The sequence below is a fragment of the Lepidochelys kempii genome, chromosome 2 (genome assembly GCF_965140285.1).
Source record: "Lepidochelys kempii isolate rLepKem1 chromosome 2, rLepKem1.hap1, whole genome shotgun sequence".
Classification (NCBI taxonomy): domain Eukaryota; kingdom Metazoa; phylum Chordata; order Testudines; family Cheloniidae; genus Lepidochelys; species Lepidochelys kempii.
In genome coordinates this window covers 271,177,555-271,195,596 of record NC_136381.1, presented here as the reverse complement: position 1 = coordinate 271,195,596, position 18,042 = coordinate 271,177,555, and the positions used below count along the sequence as shown (strand labels likewise).

Sequence of the window (18,042 nt, the reverse complement as noted above, 5' to 3'; positions counted from 1 at the left end):
CTTTATGCCGGATGGCTGATGTGGGGTAGCCACATCACAGTGCCGTGTTACAGGGAGCACATCCCTATAGTTTGCAGGGTCATTCATGTGTGTGTGTGTGGAAATGCTGCCTGCAGCAGCGACAGGTCCTACTTTGCTGACAAAGGTATTTCAAGCAGTCTCACACGTCAAACCAACTGGATCGCCCCCTTTAACCAACAGTGGAACAAGCCTGCAAGCGGTAGAGGTGGTCTATCTTGCCTTTAGGAAGGCTTTTGGTACTGCCTCCCATGACCTTCTCATGAACAAACTATGGAAATGAAACCTAGATGGAGCTAAAATAAGGTGGGCACAACGAGTGGGGCTCTGCAGGGATCAGGTCTGGACACGGTTTGATTCACAATCTGAATGGCTGGGATAATGGCACAGAGAGTACACTCAGACAGCTTGTGAAAATGTAAGGTCTAGAAAACATGAGCTATGAGGGAAGGCTGAAACATGGCAACAGGTTTCAAGTATGTACAAATAAAGTAGCATCCTTTTGCAGAAGCTGTTTCTTACAGTCTAGACGTCTCACCAACTGCTACAGAAGCACATTTCTACACAGAGCAATTTCACCTACATCTGGACGCATTTGCTACATCAGGGTGCAGTTTACTACAGCAGCAGGTTCTTACAATCTATACGTATCAATAAGTGCTACCGGGCCCGGCCCCAGCTCGCTGCAGTTCGTTCCCAGGCTGCAGGGGGCAGGCTTGGGGTGGTGCAAAGCTCTGCATCTCTGCCGGCGTTCGTCTGGGGGTGGCCCTGGCCATGGGCCCCCTCTGGAAGCTGAGCGAGTCCCGGGATGGTGCCGCACGCAGGGGGCTCGGCTACCCAGAGGCAGCCCTGCAAGGAACCTGCAGCCCAGGTCCGGCTGGGCTCGCTTCCTCCCAGGAGAGCTCCCGGCAGGGCGGACAGGGCTGTGGGGGCCGCCCGGGTTGGGTGTGGGGATCCCGGTGCAGAGAGGCGAGGTGTGGAGCTGGGGGTGCAGCCCTGGCGGGGGCGGGGTTTACCCACTGCACCTGGGGATCATGAGCCTCCCTGGCCCACGCCAGACTGCGGGCCGCCCCGGACACAGGCCACTGTGGTTTGCAACCCAGGACGGTGCAGGCCTGTACTGACTCCCCAAGGTGCAGGGCAGAGGCGAATGGGGCAAAGCCGGGGGAAGGTGAGAGCTGGTGGGGGACCCTGGTGCATCCTCCTGGATAGAGTTAGGGTCTGATGGGTCTCTCTTAGATAGATCACCAGTAGGGCGATGGTTCCTGCTTGAGTTTTCCCAAGGGAAGCCCCATTTTCCCGCTCTGGGCACCCCCTTTCTATAATGAGATTCTGCCTATTCCTACATTCTCCACATGTGCATGAAAGTGTCAGCTCTCTCTTTTCTTTTTGGTCTGGTGTCCCCTAAAGACGCAAGGGACCCTGATTTCTATAGGCCGTGTGGGTTCTCTTTATTCTCATTAACACTGATGCACAACCTGTATCCAGGGGTGAGCTGGAGCCTGTTCTCAATGGTTCGCGCGAACCGGTTGTTAAATTTAGAAGCAGTTTTAGAACCGGTTGTTAGGGCTCCCTGAGCTCCCGGCCAGGGAGGCTCCCCCGGCCCCTCCGCCGCCTTCCCCCCTCTTGCAGGGCCTCAGCGTGCCATGCCACCGGCACCAGCTCTCCGGACCGCTCCTGGGCAGCTCTGCAGCGCCTGCCACGTTGGGCAGCATGGGGGGAGGGCTGCGAGCTCCAGCAGGCCACGCGGCATCCCGACACACTGCCCTGAGCAGCATGGTAAGGGGGCTGGGCTGGGCCTGGGGCTGGGAGGAGGGGTTGGATAAGGGGCAAGGAGCGGTTGGAGGGGGCGGAGGTTCTGGGGGGGCGGTCAGGGGATGGGGAACGGGGCGGGTTGGGTAGGCAGTCGCAGCCCCAGAAAGTCCCAGCCAGGCTGGGGCTCGGCTGGGGCAGCCCCCCAGGCCAAGGGGGCCCCGACTTGCGGCGCATGGTGTAGGGCTCAGTGCTTTAGAAGGGGGCTGTTGGAGACAGGGCCGGATCTAGGCACCAGCAAAACAAGCAGGTGCTTGGGGCGGCCCATTTCTAGGGGCGGCATTCCGGCCCCGGCCATGCTGCCCCTCGCAATGTGCCCCCGCCCCCTAGCTCGACCCCACCTGCTCCCCTGAGCGTGCCGCAGCCACTCCGCTTCTCCCCCTCCCTCGCAGGCTTGCTGTGCGCCAAACAGCTGTTTGGTGCGGCAAGCCTGAGAGGGAGGGGGGAGAAGCGGAGCGGTGGCGGGTCGGGGGAGCAGGCAGAGCAGAGGTGAGCTAGGGCAGGGTGTTGCAGGGGGGAGCCGTCGGAAGCAATGTGGGGGTGGGAATGTGGCAGGCCCGGGGGAGGAGGCCAGACTGGGGATTTGGGGAAGGGGTTGGGAAGGGGCAGAGCCAGGGGCGGGGAGCATGAAAAAAAAGTGGGGGCGATCAAAAATTTTTTTGCTTGGGGCGGCAAAAATCCTGGAGCCGGCCCTGGCTGGAGAAGGGGCTTGGTGTTAGAGGAGGGGGTGCATGGAGCAGCACCGTTTGGGGGGCACGGGGCTATGGAAGGGCTGCGGGGCCCCGCGTCCTGTCTCGGGCAACCGCTCCGGGGCCCCGCGGGCAGAGGCTGATCTGATGCCGCCTCGCTCAGCAGCCGCAGCCGAGCTCCATGCCTCTTCCTGCCTGGCCCAGGAAGCGTGACCGGCTGCGCTGGGCAGGGAGATCAGGCACCATGTGACTGGGCGGCGCATAGGGCCAGGGAGCCAGGCCCTTGGCAGCAGCAGCCTCCTCTGCCCCAGGAGCCGGGCAGGGCCGGCTGGTGCCATGGCTGGGGGCTGCCTTAGATGTGCTGGGGTGAGCCCCCCCAGTCTCTCCCACTCCTGCGCTGTGGGGCTGTCCAGCCTCTGCCGCTCGGGGGCACTCGCATCCCGCGGTGGGGAGTCGGGCAGACGGCAGCCTTGCCTGCAGGGAGCTGCCGCCCCACATGCCAGGAGCGACCCCACTGATGCAAGGGCTGCAGGACTCCTGCGCCACCATAGAATCATAGAATAGAATCGTAGAATATCAGGGTTGGAAGGGACCTCAGGAGGTCATCTAGTCCAACCCCCTACTCAAAGCAGGACCGATCCCCGACTAAATCATCCCAGCCAGGGCTTTGTCAAGCCCGACCTTAAAAACCTCAAAGGAAGGAAATTCCACCCCTCCCTAGGTAACACATTCCAGTGCTTCACCACCCTCCTAGTGAAAACGTTTTTCTTAATATCCAACCTAAACCTCCCCCACTGCAACTTGAGGCACCTGGGATGGAGAACGGGCCTGGGGAGGGGAGGGGGCAGGACAGAGCCTGGGGCGGGTGGGAGGGGGCAGGACAGAAATCAGAACTTTTTATCGGGAACCTGTTGTTAAGATTTTGGCAGCTCATCACTGGCTGCGTCCCATGGTTCAGGCACATGGTGGAGACAGATGCGCCCCGACAGCAGTTTTTCAATTAAAATTAATCTTCCAGCTGATTTTTTCACAGTATCACCACTTGGTTCCTCTTTTCCCCTGACCTCAGGGCATCAGGTCATTCTTCGGTCACTTACTTCTGTCAGCATTTCTTAGCTCCAAGGCCTAAAATAGCGAAGCTAAGATCTTGCAGCCTCAGCCTACAGGCCTTGCGTTTCATCCCTACTCACTCAGCATGGGTCGACGCTATGTGGTTAGGTTGAATTTAGCTGCGTTAGGTCTATTTAAAAATGACTGCGTCCACACAACCAAGCCCCTTCCGTCGACCAAAAGGGCTCTTAAAATCGACTTCTGTACTCCTTCCCGACGAGGGGAGAAGCACTAAAATCGACCTTGCTGGGTCAAATTTGGGGTAGTGCAGACGCAAATCGACGGTATTGGCCTCCGGGAGCTATCCCAGAGTGCTCCATTGTGACCGTTCTGGACAGCACTTTGAACTCCGATGCTGTCAAGGTTCCTTCCCCACTCTGAACTCTAGGATACAGATGTGGGGACCTGCATGAAAGACCCCCTAAGCTTATTCTTACCAGCTTAAGTTAAAAACTTCCCCAAGGTACAGACTTTGCCTTGTCCTTGAACCGTATGCTGCCACCACCAAGCGTGTTAAACAAAGAACAGGGAAAGAGACCACTTGGAGACGTCTTCCCCCAAAATATCCCCCCAAGCCCTACACCCCCTTTCCTGGGGAAGGCTTGACAAAAATCCTCACCAATTTGTACAGGTGAACACAGACCCAAACCCTTGGATCTTAAGAACAATAAAAAATCAATCACATTCTTAAAAGAAGAATTTTAATTAAAGAAAAGATAAAAGAATCATCTCTGTAAAATCAGGATGGTAAATACCTTACAGGGTAATCAGATTCAAAACATAGAGAATCCCTCTAGGCAAAACCTTAATTTACAAAAAGACAAAAAACAGGAATACACATTCCATCCAGCACAGCTATTTTACCAGCCATTAAACAAAAGAAAATCTAATGCATTTTCTAGCTAGATTACTTACTAACTTAATGGGAGTTGGAAGACTTACATTTCTGATTTGTTCCCGGCAAAAGCATCACACAGACAGACAGAACCCTTTGTTCCCCCCCCCCCCCCCGCGCTCCAGATTTGAAAGTATCTTGTCCCCTTGTTGGTCATTTTGGGTCAGGTGCCAGCGGGGTTACCTTAGCTTCTTAACCCTTTACAGGTGAAAGGGTTTTGCCTCTGGCCAGGAGGGATTTTATAGCACTGTATACAGAAAGGTGGTGACCCTTCCCTTTATATCTAGGACAGATGCACTAGCCAGGTACACAGGAAAAGCCCCAGGAACGTTTGAATTTCATTTCCTGTTTGGTAAGTGTGGGAACTTAGCAGCACTCAGCAGCACAGGTGACCATGCAGTCCCCCCCGGAATCATAGAGCATAGAATGTTTGTACACTCCCCCATCATCTCTGTCCCTGAGGTTATCACAGATTAGAAGGCAAAAAAAAACCTCACTCACAATGGCATGTTTTCCGAGCTCATGCAGTCCTCCCGCACTGATAGGGCACAGCCTAATGCCTGGAGGTATTCAGTGGCAGAGGCCAGGAAAGAATTAAGTGAGTGCAAAGAGCGGAGGTAGGACGCGATGCTGAGGCTAATGGGGGAGCAAACGGACATGATGAAGCATCTGTTGGAGCTACAGGAAAGCCATGAAGAGCACAGACCCCAGCTGCATCCACTGTATAACCGCCTACGCTCCTCCCCATGTTCCATAGCCTCCTCACCCAGATGCCCAAGAATGTGGGGGGGAGGCTCCGGGCACCCAGCCACTCCACTCCAGAGGATGGCCCAAGCAACAGAAGGTTGTCATTCAGACAGTTTGATTTTTAGTGTGGCTACAATAAACAATATGGCCTTGTCCTTCCCTGCTCCCCCACTTCACTCAGGCTACCTTGTCCATTATCTCATTTTTAAAAAAAAAATTAATAAAGAAAGAATGCATGGTTTCAAAACAATAGTTACTTTTTTTCGAAGCAGGGAAGATGGTTGGCTTACAGGGAATTAAAATCAACAAAGGGGGCAGGTTTGCATCAAGGAGAAACACACACAACTGTCACACCTAAGCCTGGCCAGTCATGAAACTGGTTTTCAAAGCCTCTCTGATGCGCAGCGTGCCTTGCTGTGCTTTTCTAATCACCCTGGTGTCTGGCTGCTCAAAATCAGACACCAGGCAATTTGCCACAACCTCCCACCCCACATTAAACGTCTCCCCTTACTCTCACGGGTATTATGGAGCACACCGCAAGCAGCAATAACAGTGGGAATGTTGGTTGCACTGAGGTCTGACCAACAGCACCAGCGAGCTTTTAAACATCCAAAGGCTCATTCTACCACCATTCTGCACTTGCTAAACCTATAGTTGAACTGCTCCTTAGTACTGTCCAGGCTTCATGAGCTGTGGGAGCAAGGGGTAGGCTGGGGTAGGTGTGACCGTGTGGTGCTGCTGGCTGGGAGAGCAGCCTGAGGCAGGAGCCTCCAGCTTGCAGGAGAGCGGAATTGCAGCAGAAGCGGTGGAGCCATATGCCATGCCCTGGAGGTTGCTAGGAACCGGGCAGGGAAGATGTTCCCAGAACCCCCAGCCAAGCTACATGTCCGACAAGGACGGCTACCAGTCCTACTGCACCATCTGCTGCAGAGTTGTAGGAGAGCAAGAGAGCAGGAGAGCAGAGTTGCAGCGGAAGTGGTGGAGCCGTACACCATGGACAAGGACGGCTAGCAGTCCTACTGCACCGTCTCCTGCGAAGGCACCAGGAGCAGCTGCTGTGTAGCAATGCCAGCTGCTGCAGATGCTTCTGTGTCGAACGCTTGGAGGTCCTGGTAGGGCAAGGTACCATGGCCAAGGCAAAAGAGCAGAGCCCTGGAGCTGTTACATGTGTCAACCACAGAAGTGCTATGGGGTGTTACAGCGCCGATCGGACTGGAATGTATGGCTGCAAGACTTCTTCACCAGCGACAAAGCACAGGAATATGATGCACCTAAAATCTAAAAAGGCCCGCACATTTCCCAGAGTCACTACCCTTGATAACGAAACATCAGTGATTGCATTGGCTACTTGGATCACAGCAGCCCTCACAATAGACTTGCCCACAACAGCAGCGGTGACGGTGAGGTGAGCGGGCTCCATGCTTGCCATGGTATGGCGTCTGCACGGGTAACCCAGGAAAAAAGGCACGAAACGATTGTCTGCCGTGGCTTCCACGGAGAGAGGGGCAACTGATGACGTACCCAAAAGCACCCGCGACAATGTTTTTGCCCCATCAGGCATTGGGAGCTTAACCCAGAGTTCCATGGGTGGCGGAGGCAGCGGGAACTGTGGGATAGCTACCCATAATGCACCGCTCCTTAAGTCAATGATAGCCACGGGAGTGAGGACGCACTCCACCGACATAATGCGCTTAGTGTGGACATACGCAATTGACTGTATAAAATTGAATTCTAAAAATCGACCTAATTTCGTAGTGTAGACATACAGATACCTAATACATACTTATCCCTTCCAACGACTGATCAGTCTGATACTTCTGTATGTAAGAGCAGCCACACTGGGTCAGACCAAAGGTCCATCTAGCCATAGGCACCGACTCTGTGGGCTGGAGCATCCACAGGGAAAAATTAGTGGGTGCTCTGCACCCACCGGCAGCCAAGCTCCCCCCGCCCCCGCCCCCACCCCATCCTCCTCCTCCTCCCCTGAGTGCGCCGCGCTCCCACTCTTCCACCCGCCTCCCAGTGCTTCCCACCCAGCTGCCGTCAAACAGCTGTTTGGCAGCATTAGCGCGCTCCAGGAAGGAGGGAGAGGAGCAGGAACGTGGGGCACTCAGGGGAAGAGGTGGAGCCGCGGCGGGGATTTGGGGAAGGAGTTGGAATATTGGCAGGGAGAGGGCAGAGTTGGGGTGGGGACTTTGGGGTGGGAAGAAGCAGGGGTGGAGCCTCATGGAAGGGGTAGAGGGAGGGCTGGGCCGGGGACAGAAGGGGGTCGAGCACCCATGGGAAAGTGGGGAAGTCGGCGCCTATGCCTCTAGCCCAGTATCCTGTCTTCTGACAGCGGTCAATGCCAGGTGCCCCAGATGGAATGAACAGAACAGGGAATCATCCAGTGATCCATCCCCTGTCGCCCATTTCCAGCTTCTGGCAAACAGAGGCTAGGGACACCATCCCTGCCCATCCTGGCTAATAGCCATTGATGGACCTCTTCTCCATGAACTTACCTAGTTCTTTTTTGAACCCTGTTATAATCTTTGCATTCACAACATCTTCTGGCAAGGAGTTCCACAGGTTGACTGTGCGCTGTATGAAAAAATACTTCCTTTGTTTGTTTTAAACCTGCTGCCTATTAATTTCATTGAGTGGCCCCTAGTTCTTGTGTTATGAGAAAGAGTAAATAACACTTCCTTATTTACTTTCTCCACACCAGTCATGATTTTATAGATCTCCATCGTATCCCCCTTTAGTTGCCTCTTTTCCAAGCTGAAAAGTCCCAGTCTTATTAATCTCTCCTCATACGGCAGCCGTTCCAGACTCCTCGTCATTTTTGTTGCCCTTTTCTGAACCTTTTCCAATTCCAATATATCTTTTTTGAGATGAGGCGACCACATCTGCACACAGTATTCAAGGTGTGGGCGTGCCATGGATTTATATAGAGGCAATATGATATTTTCTGTCTTATCTCTCCCTGTCCTAATGATTCCCAGCATTCTGTTCGCTTTTTTGACTCCTGCTGCACATTGAGTGGATGTTTTCAGAGAACTGTCCACAACGACTCCAAGATCTCTTTCTTGAGTGGTAACAGCTAATTTAGACCCCATCATTTTATACGTATAGCTGGGATTATGTTTTCCAATGTGCATTACTTTGCATTTATCAACATTGAATTTCATCTGCCATTTTTGTTGCCCAGTCACCCAGTTTTGTGAGATCCTTTTGTAGCTCTTCGCAGTCTGCCTGGGACTTAACTATCTTGAGTAGTTTTGTATCATCTGCAAATTTTGCCACCTCACTGTTTACCCCTTTTCCCAGATCATTTATGAGTATGTTGAATAGGACTGGGCCCAGTACAGACCCCTGGGGACACCACTATTTACCTCTCTCCTACAACTGAACTCTATTTAGCATACAATGATTCTACATGACATGTTAATTAATCAGAACAGCACACAATAAATGAATGGTTTCAGAGTAGCAGCCGTGTTAGTCTGTATTCGCAAAAAGAAAAGGAGTACTTGTGGCACCTTAGAGACTAACCAATTTATTTGAGCATAAGCTTTCGTGAGCTACAGCTCACTTCATCGGATGCATACCGTGGAAACTGCAGCAGACTTTATATATACACAGAGAATATGAAACAATACCTCCTCCCACCCCACTGTCCTGCTGGTAAAAGCTTATCTAAAGTGATCATCAGGTTGGGCCATTTCCAGCACAAATCCAGGTTTTCTCACTCTCCACCCCCCCACACACAAATTCACTCTCCTGCTGGTGATAGCCCATCCAAAGTGACAACTCTTTACACAATGTGCATGATAATCAAGTTGGGCTATTTCCTGCACAAATCCAGATTTTCTCACATCCCCCCCACCCCCATACACACACAAACTCACTCTCCTGCTGGTAATAGCTCATCCAAATTGACCACTCTCCAAGTTTAAATCCAAGTTAAACCAGAACATCGGGGGGGGGGGGGGGGAGGAAAAAACAAGAGGAAATAGGCTACGTTGCATAATGACTTAGCCACTCCCAGTCTCTATTTAAGCCTAAATTAATAGTATTCAATTTGCAAATGAATTCCAATTCAGCAGTTTCTCACTGGAGTCTGGATTTGAAGTTTTTTTGTTTTAAGATAGCGACCTTCATGATTTTAGTTTAAGGTGTGTGCGTTTGGCTTGCCAGCTGGGTCTCCTGCTGCGTTCTTAGGGGGGAGAGCATTTCTGATCCCTGAGTGCGCCAGGCTGGGGTGTGGGTCTGTTCTAGGGCAGGGATGGGCCCGGGGATTTGGATTAGCAGGGGGCTCGTGTAGGGTGACCAGGTGTCCGGAACAAAAGGGACCCTGGCGGCTCCGGTCAGCACCGCTGACTGGGCGGTTAAAAGTCTGGTTGGCAGCGCTGCGGCAGGCTAGTCTCTACCTGTCCTGGCACTGCGCTGTGCCCCAGAAGTGGCCAGCAGGTCCGTCTCCTAGGCGGCAGCCGCCCGAGGTAAACCCGCTCCCCAACCCTCTGCCCCAGCCCTGAGCCCCTCCAAACCCAGACTACCCTCCTGCACCCCAAACCTCGCACCCCCAGAGCCCGCATCCCCAGCCCAGAGCCCTCATCCCTCTGCAGCCTGCACCCCTACCTCTGCCCCAGCCCAGAGCCCCCTCCCACACCCTGAACCCCTTATCCCTGGCCGCAGCCCAGAGCCTTCACCCCCTCCCACACCCCCCTCCCGCACTCCAAATCCCTCGGCCCCACGCCCTACTCTGGGGCCACGGGGAGGGGGCGGGGCTAGGCTGTCCGGGTTTTCTGGGACTAGAAAACTGGCAACCCGGGGGGGGGGGGGGCAGGATCTGTGGAGCTGCTGCTTTCCCTGGGCCGCAGGCTTCATTACTCTGATTTCTCTATTCCCCTGGCGCCAGGAGCCCAGGCACGGGCCGGCCCCGCTGCGCCCGGCGCTGCACACACACACCACGGAGACGAGACTCCAGCTGGAGCCGGGCTGCGGGGGGAGCGGTCGGGGCGCTGGCCGGGGTCTCCCCTGCGCACTGGGGGATGCTGGGAGATGTAGTTCTGCCCTTCCCACCGAGCAGGAACAAAGCCCCAGCTGCGAGCCGAGCTACAGCTCCCGGCTGCGGGCTCCGGAGCGCCCCGGGGCCGGTTCCCCTGCGCGCTGGCTCCCGGGGCCCAGCCCATCTGCCGGGCCCACCGCTTCCCGGCCCGCTGCCCGGCGCGGGGACCGACCGACCCCCGCCCCGCCGCGCCGGGCAGCCGCCTCCCCCGGCCCGGCCCCTGCGCCCTGCCGTGCGCCCAGGGCGCGCCGCGCTGGTCCTGCGCCGCCATTCGGGGCGCGTCGCGGCTGGGAGCGGAGCCGGCCGAAGGCAGCGGGCGGGCCATGCCGGCGCAGGTAGGGGTAGGGCTGGGGCTGGGGCTGGGCCGGGGCCGGCGGCTGGGCTCGCCCCGCGCCAGGGGACGTGGGGCTGGAGGGAGCCGAGCCCGGGATGCGGGGAGCGGGTGAGCCCGGCGCCCTGTGCGCGCTCGGCCCCCAGCCCGGCCCGTGGATGGTCCCTGGCGTGGCCGGCGGCCCCGGCACCCCTCGCCCTGCCTCGATTGGTCGGTCTCCAGCCCCGGGCGGTCACGCCGCGGCCGGGCGAGAATCAGGCCCTGGGCCTGACCTGGCTGCTTTGCTTGTCCCTGCCCGGGAGCAGCTGGCAGGCTTGTTATCGTCGGGTAGCGTGGAAGCGCTGGGGCTGTGGGCGCCGCGGCAGGTGTGAATATCGGGCCCCACCCTTGTCTTTAGGGGAGGGTCCCCCTCTGCCTGCAGGGCCAGCCCAGCCTGGCGGGGTCTCCCTGGGAGTGGAGCGAGGAGCCGCCTGAGAAAGTCTCACCTCCAGGGGCCTTCTGGCAACCACAAGGCAAAATACAAAGGGCAGACGCTGGTGCCAGGGGGTGGATCCCATGGCACAACTCAGGGCAGCCCCAGAGCTGCTCCTCTGGGATCCTGCCTGGCCAGACACAGAGGGAGGGAGCCAGACCCGCTAACAGATGAGCAGGCTCTCCGGGGAGACACCCCCCTGCAGAGGCACCTGCCCCTCCTCAGGGGTGGGTCTGCAGCAGCAGGAAGAGGTGTTTGGTCTGGAGGTGCTTCTCGTGCATCAGTGTAAATCCAGGGGACCCACAGTCCTATCCCCCTCCCCAGCTCAGGGTTGGCCCCAGCCCTTGGGAATTCTATGCATTGGGGCATGGTGCCAGGACTAGGGGCTTGTTAGCCTGACTAGCCTGTGTGAAAGAGGCTAATATAAAATGAAGCAGAAGCCTGCACTTAGGTCAAAATGCCCCCCACAGCCCTGCCGTCCCTGGGAGTTTGGCCGGACCCAGGCGCCAAGCTGGGATCATCGTTATTCTAACATACGCTGTAAGTCGTGAGAGGTTAGATACGCGCCTGGGGTAGCCTGCGTGTGTCTAACCCCTGCTTCTGCCTGGCTGGACTGGAGCCCACGGTGCTGGAGCCCACGGTTGCATTGCAGGTGCCGGTGACGTTTGAGGACGTGGCGGTCTATTTCTCCCCGGAGGAGTGGGCGGCGTTAGCGGAATGGCAGAGGGAGCTGTACCGGGACGTGATGATGGAGAATTACGAGCTGGTGGCATCTTTGGGTGAGGATCCCTTTATTAGCAGGAGCAGCAGCATCTTGGGCACCCCAAGATCTCACGTTCCCTGGGGACCCTGGCCCTGATGTACGTGGGGAATGCCCGGCGTGTGGCTGAACATCGGAGACTTCCCCCTGACGAGGGGCTGCAGTGCCGTGCTCCGTGGCCTGGGTCCAGGGCGCTGTGTCTGGCAGTAGATCCATCGCTTTCAGCCCCCGTTTGTTGGCGCCATCCCAGCAGAGGTATGCTGATGGCCGGGGCTGCCTCCTAATGGAGGACACGTCCCCCCACCCTCCGGCATTAGGGTGCATAGCCTCCCTGTCGGTGCTTAACGGGTCACGAAAGACACGTTGGCGCTGAGCCCCAGCACTAATGAAGCACTGGCTGGGCGGCCGGACGGTGGCTGCTGGCCCGACGCCCAGCTCGGAAGGTGGCATGGGGTACGATATCGCCACCCTGACTTCTGCGCGGCCACTGGCAGCGGCGCTGCCTTCAGGGCTGGGCGGCCGCAGAGAGGCAGCTGCTGCCTGGGAGCCAAAGGTGCCAGGGCGATGAACTGCCAAGCCTGGAGGTGCTGGGGCCCGGCTTGCTGTCCCATTGGACCCAGCTCCTGGAGTCTCAGGATCAGCTACTCAGAACTGTTCACAGTGATCCAGGCCCCTGTGACCTCACGGCTCGGTTACTGCCAAGCTGCCTCCGTGCAGTTCCCAGGGGCTCGAGCTGGTGAAGGACGCAGTAGCAGCGGACGTAGGCACGTACCCTGTGCCCTGCACCAGCTGCCTGTTGACTCCCAAGTGCAATCAAAGGGGCTGGGTGCTGTCTGTGGGCGCTAGATGGCCCAGGACCCAGCTGTCTGAAAGGCAGCCAGTATCCTATCACAGGAACTTCCAGCCTGGGGGCTCCTCGCAAGAGAAATTCCTGTTGCAGTGGCTGGCACAGTGAGTCCTTCTCTTGCCCATGAACAGGCTCCGTGGGCCCCAAGCCCAAGGCATCAGCTAGAAAAGCAAAGCGAGAGAAGGCGCCATATGTCTGGGACCACCAGTACTCGAGAGCGAAAATCCTGATGCTTCCGGCACAGGGGAACGACACCCCTAACCAGGTGAGACCTGCTCCGGTAAGGAGAGCGAAGTGCTGGAAACTCAGAGGCTCTGGGCAAGAGGGGACTAAAGGAAAGGCCCCAGAGCTGGCCAAGGCATGGGGCATCGGAGAGAGACGCCACGGTGTCAGCTAGGTTTTAGGCCTTTGGGTAGCGGAAAACTTTTTTTAACAGCAGCAGGCAGCCTAATGCCCCGTCAGTGCCTGTGGCTTCCTGTCTCCGAAGGGCTTCCCCGATTTCTGCTTTATGAGCACCGTTAATTGCTGGCTCATAAGCATGTAAGCCTGAGTCTCCCGGTATCCGGGCTGTTCCCGCTCTGCTCTGGCGGCCGGGCCCGTGGTGCTGGACGGGCTCTGGTGCAGGCTGGGCCCTGCGTTCTGTGCCAAGGCGTGGGCAGCGAATTGGGGACGTGCTGAGCCCGCGCTGCTTGTTAGGAGAGGGTGATCCCTGGGGGGAAAGGCTGGTGGGAAGTGCTGCGTGCCGTGGACTCTCTGGCTGTGGAGGGCGGGCACTGCTCTGATTCTCTGCCCGTTTGCAGGGACATTGCAGGAGACGTGGGGCGCTTGCTGGCATCCTGCTCTGGGGGAGGAGGAATTCAGGTCTCTCCCTGCCCAAGAGCCCTCAGGCTCCAGCTCTTAAAGCAGCAGCCTCCCTAAGGTGACTTTCCCTCCTTTAGCAACTGGCTAAGACGGCTCAGGGCCTTTTCCTTCCAGGCGGCCAGCTGCCCTGCCGCAGGGGTTGAGAACAGAGGGTCGCTGCGTGCAGCGGCCTGGGGAGTGGCTTAGCAGGGCTGATCTGTGCTGCAGGAGCCGGCGACCTTCGAGGAGGTGGCGGTCTATCTCACCACCGAGGAGTGGAAGGAGCTGAAGGACTGGCAGCGGGAGCTGTATCAGGACGTGATGAAGGAGAATTACGAGCTCGTCACGTCTGTGGGTAAAGATCCCGTTATTGGGGCAGTGGCCCGGCCTGTTACCCCGGCCCGGCTTCATAGCTTGCTCTTCTGGAACGTGGGCAGAACGTGCCCCGATTATTCTTAATTAGGCAGGGGGACTTGGTGGCTTCCTAAGCCAGGTGTGTCATAAACACACCAGCCCCGACAGAAGGCAGCCAGCGTGCGCGTTCGACTCCTGGCGGTGGGCTGGCTAGCTGAGCCATTTGACAGGCTCGTAACAAACCTTGCCTTCCATCGAACAGGAGGCACTATGGCGAAACCAGAGATTGTCTCTAGGCTAGAGCGTGGGGAAGAGCCATACAACCCCAGAGAGACGCATGTTCCTGGTCCCCACGGCATGGGTGAGTGAGGCCAGCAAAGCTCCTAGAGTCGGGGTCCCTGTGCTGGCTCTTGGCACGTGGCACTTGGTTGTGTTGGACACAGTGGTGCCCAGTTCATGAACGTTTCCGGCCCTGCCAGTGCGGTGCCCGGCGCTGAGGAGGGCATGGGCCTGAGCTTCAAGCAGCGGGTCAGTCAGTGCGTTTGTCATTGCCAGGGCAGACCCCACAGGGTCCCTCTGCCCCCTCCTGCCAGTGCCAGCAGGGGGGACCATTCCTGTGGGAGGTACAGACAGAATTGGGAGGAGTTTCCCTCTCTCCAGCAGGCACCGTCATTGCAAGGCGGGCAGAGGCTGGAGCCTGCAGGCCCTGGGGAGTTCCCAGTGGGGCAGGCCCGGGGGAAGTCTGGCTAGCAGGGACACAACAGGACCTTCCCTTGGTAAATAGCGGGTGTGGGTGAGACACACCTGAGGGCAGGGGCGGCGCATGAGGGAGGATCCAGGGGCAGGCTGTGGACTGGCAGCGCTGTAAACACTGGTCCCGGAGGAGTTTCCACAGGAGTATGTCCCCCAGAGAGGCCCTGGGGGCCGTAGCTGTGCCCCCAGGCTTGGCTTTACCCCCAAAACCCCCCAGCTCACCGGCACATGGAATAACGCCTGGACGCTCCTCTCCCGGCAGGTGGTGGGACCCGGGGGACTGATGAGGAAGAGCCGGCAGAGCTGGACCCGAGCGAGATGCTAACGGAGCGAGACGCAGCGAGAGTTTCCCTGGGCTCGGCCGGGACCGGAGCCAGCGCGAGGCCCGGGGGGAACAGACACGATGAACCCGCGTGGGGCGAGAGGCGGGTCAGGGACTCCCCAGCCAGCGCTGAGCCCCAGAGCAACGGGGCCCCAGAAAGACTCCGCCCAGCGCCCGAGAGCCAGGGGGGCAGCCTGGGGACGGGAGCCGTGACTGTAACCCCCAGCGCAGCGGGGCCGTGTGGGGGGAGCCCTGGGCAGCGGGGGAAGCCAACAGAGGAGCACGCCGCCCCCGGGGGCGGGAGGCCCTACAAGTGTGGGGAGTGTGGGAAGGGCTTTGGCAGCCAGGCCTCCCTAGCCAAGCACGGGTGGCAGCATGCCGGGGCGGGCGCCTTTCCCTGCAGCCAGTGCGGCAAAGCCTTCAGCAGCAAGGGCAACCTCCTGCGGCACCTTACGCTGCACAGCGGGGAGAAGCCCTTCGGCTGCGCCGAATGCGGGCGCCGCTTCCGCACCAAGCAGGCCTCCCTGTCGCACCGGCGCGTGCACAGCGGGGAGAAGCCCTTCGCCTGCCGCCAGTGCGGACGGAGCTTCACACGCAAGGAGAACCTCCTGCGCCACCAGGAGACCCACGTGCCCAGAGAGCCCCAGGCTTGCCCCGAGTGCGGCAAGAGCTTCCTGCACGCGGGCTCGCTGCTCCTGCACCGCCGCGCCCACGCCGGGGCCCGGCCCTTCCCCTGCGCCCACTGTGGCAAGAGCTTCAACTGGAAGACGAACCTCACCGCCCACCTGCGCAGCCATGCCGAGAAGCAGCCCTCCGCCGGCCGCCAGCGCGGCCAGGCTTCCAGCGACCGCGGAGACCTGCTGCGGCACCAGAGGGCCCACGCGGGCGGCGGGCTGCCGATGGGCTACGGCCACGGGGCGACCTTCAGCGAGTTCCTCCAGATCCACGAGATGCTGATCTCCCGCACGCATGCCCGCAAGCCCCTGGGCGCCCTCACCAAGTACAAATGAAACCTGGCTGCAGGGCCCGGGCAGCTCTGCCAGCGCGGGGCAGGGGAGGACGCCCAGCCCCGTCTCCCAGCACGTGGCCGGGTAGAGGACCCTGCCAATGCAGGTACGCCAGCGGGGTTACGGCCCGGCCAGAAAGCGTGGCCCTGGTGTGGGGAGCGCTCTCCAGAGCTCTGGCTCCTCGCTGCAGGCTCTTCCCCCAGGATTTTTCCTTTGGCTGGTGGCTGGTTCCCATCCAGCGTATTCCGGCGGCTGCTGCTGCCAGCTGTAAGGTGGCTGCTGCCCCCTGGGGTGCACTGGTGCCATTGTTTAGGCCCCGACGGCTGGTGATGAAGTCCTGCAGCACGTTCACAGTCAGGGCTGCTCTCCGAGCTCTGATGTTGCCGCCCCTTGCAGGAGAGGCTGCTCGGACGTGTCCCGATAGCCAATAGCTAGCAGAGAAGAGCAGGGCCTAGGAGAAATCTTCCGGGTCAGCCCCAGGTAGCACGCGTGGCTCGGTGCGCTGGCCAAGGGGGCCCGAGTGGCAGATCTCGCTGCAGCAAGGCCCGCGTCCGGGAGAAAAGGCAGCATCGCAGAGGAGGCGCAGACTGCAGCTTGCTGACTCCAGGGAGAGGTTTCAGGGGAGTGCATGGTGACAGCAGGCTGGGTTAGCCTGGGGCTGGAGAACCAGAGAGTCTGTCCAGCAGCCTCAGTCGGGAGTCTCCGCAGTACGTGGGCTGCCGAGAGCAGCCTGGCTCGCTGGTAAAGGGCCTGTAGCCGCACTGGCTAGAGGCGCCATTGACCAGTCTCAGGTCTCGTTAATCAGCCAGGATCGACTCACCGGTGGGTGCCTGTGAATCCCAGCTGCCCGCTGGGATGTCTTAGCCGCATTGCTAGCCTTGCCCATCCAGCCTAAGGTCCCACTATTCTGATTACCCTCTTGCCTTGTATAGAGCCATCGAAATGCTGGGCTGGAAGGGACCTCAAGAGGTCCCTGAGTCCAGACCCCGGCGCTGAGGCAGGACCAAGAAAACCCAGCCTGGTCCTGACAGGTGTTTGTCCAACGGGTTCTTAAAAATCTCCAGTGACGGGGACTCCATGACCTCCCTTGGTGGGAGCCTGTGCCAGAGCTTTGCTGCTCTGGGAGTTTTTGCTACTATCTAACCAAAATCACCCTCTTGTTCCCCACTTCCCTTTGAAGCTGGCTTTATCTGCAGCTCTCTCGGCCTGGCTAGAGCCTGAGCCATTGTTGGCTCCCCTCTGAAGTCGGGGAACACCACGTTTCGCAGGGTCTCGCTGTGTACCCCTCTGGGCTGGTTTGGCGGCTCCAAGGATGCTGGAGTTCCAGTGGGCGAGGAGGGAGGGCCGAGGCGTGTTCTCAGCACGAACGGGGTCCTGTTTAAAGAACGTTTTCTTGACTAGGCCTAAATCACCAGCTCGGGTGAGGAGCGTGCCACCTTCACGCAGGCTGACCGAGCAGCGTATGCAGTGACATTCTCCGCGCGGTGCGGAAATACACCCTCTCCCGCTGTCAGACCAAGTGTCCAATAAACCAGTCCAGTTGTCGCTTGCTGCCGCTGAGGTGTAGCTAGCATTTTTGTGAAACGGGCGAGTCCCCTGGGGGCGCAGGAGAACTTGGTGCAACACGGGCCGTGAGCCGGTTGTGTTGGGCATGAAGCTTTTCTGGGTTCTCCACCTCCCAGGCAAATGTCAATCGGCTTTCCTCCAGTTCGTGCTGTATTTCCGTTGGGCTGAGCCCCTACCCAGGCCGCTCCCTGCATCCCGGGCGTGACCCACCCCTCCTGGGAGCTCTGTGCGTCTCTGCTGTCCTGGGGTGATGGTACAGAGTTGCCGAAAGAACGGCTTTCCAGCAGCAGGGGCCAGGGAACTGTCTGAGAAAGGGCTCTCCGCACGGCCAGTGACTCAGCCTTCCAAGGATGGTGAAGCAGGGGATGCAGATGTGCGCTGCCTGCTCACTAACCTGGGCTCCCTGGCTGCCCAAGCCTTTATTTCCCCTGCCCCGTTACGCCTGCAGGGCTGGGTGAGAGAGAGAGCC

General features: G+C 58.6%; 1 protein-coding gene across 1 annotated transcript; it reads left to right on the top strand.

Annotated features, from left to right (window-relative positions):
• Positions 1-6,154: 6,154 nt before the first annotated feature.
• Positions 6,155-17,562, top strand: LOC140906207 (uncharacterized). Its single transcript, XM_073329699.1, has 7 exons — positions 6,155-6,257; positions 10,343-10,656; positions 11,777-11,903; positions 12,863-12,996; positions 13,800-13,926; positions 14,188-14,286; positions 14,941-17,562. Exons 1-7 carry the CDS (start codon positions 6,155-6,157, stop codon positions 16,008-16,010), a joined length of 1,974 nt encoding a protein of 657 aa, XP_073185800.1. The 3' UTR covers positions 16,011-17,562.
• The last annotated feature ends 480 nt before the right edge of the window (positions 17,563-18,042 follow it).

Excerpts from the sequence above, each read along its gene's own strand:
- LOC140906207 (XM_073329699.1), top strand. The coding sequence starts at position 6,155 with ATGTCCGACAAGGACGGCTACCAGTCCTACTGCACCATCTGCTGCAGA. Across the intron at positions 10,657-11,776 it reads GGCGGGCCATGCCGGCGCAG|GTGCCGGTGACGTTTGAGGA; the intron begins GTAGGGGTAGGG and ends GTTGCATTGCAG. Across the intron at positions 14,287-14,940 it reads TCCTGGTCCCCACGGCATGG|GTGGTGGGACCCGGGGGACT; the intron begins GTGAGTGAGGCC and ends CTCTCCCGGCAG.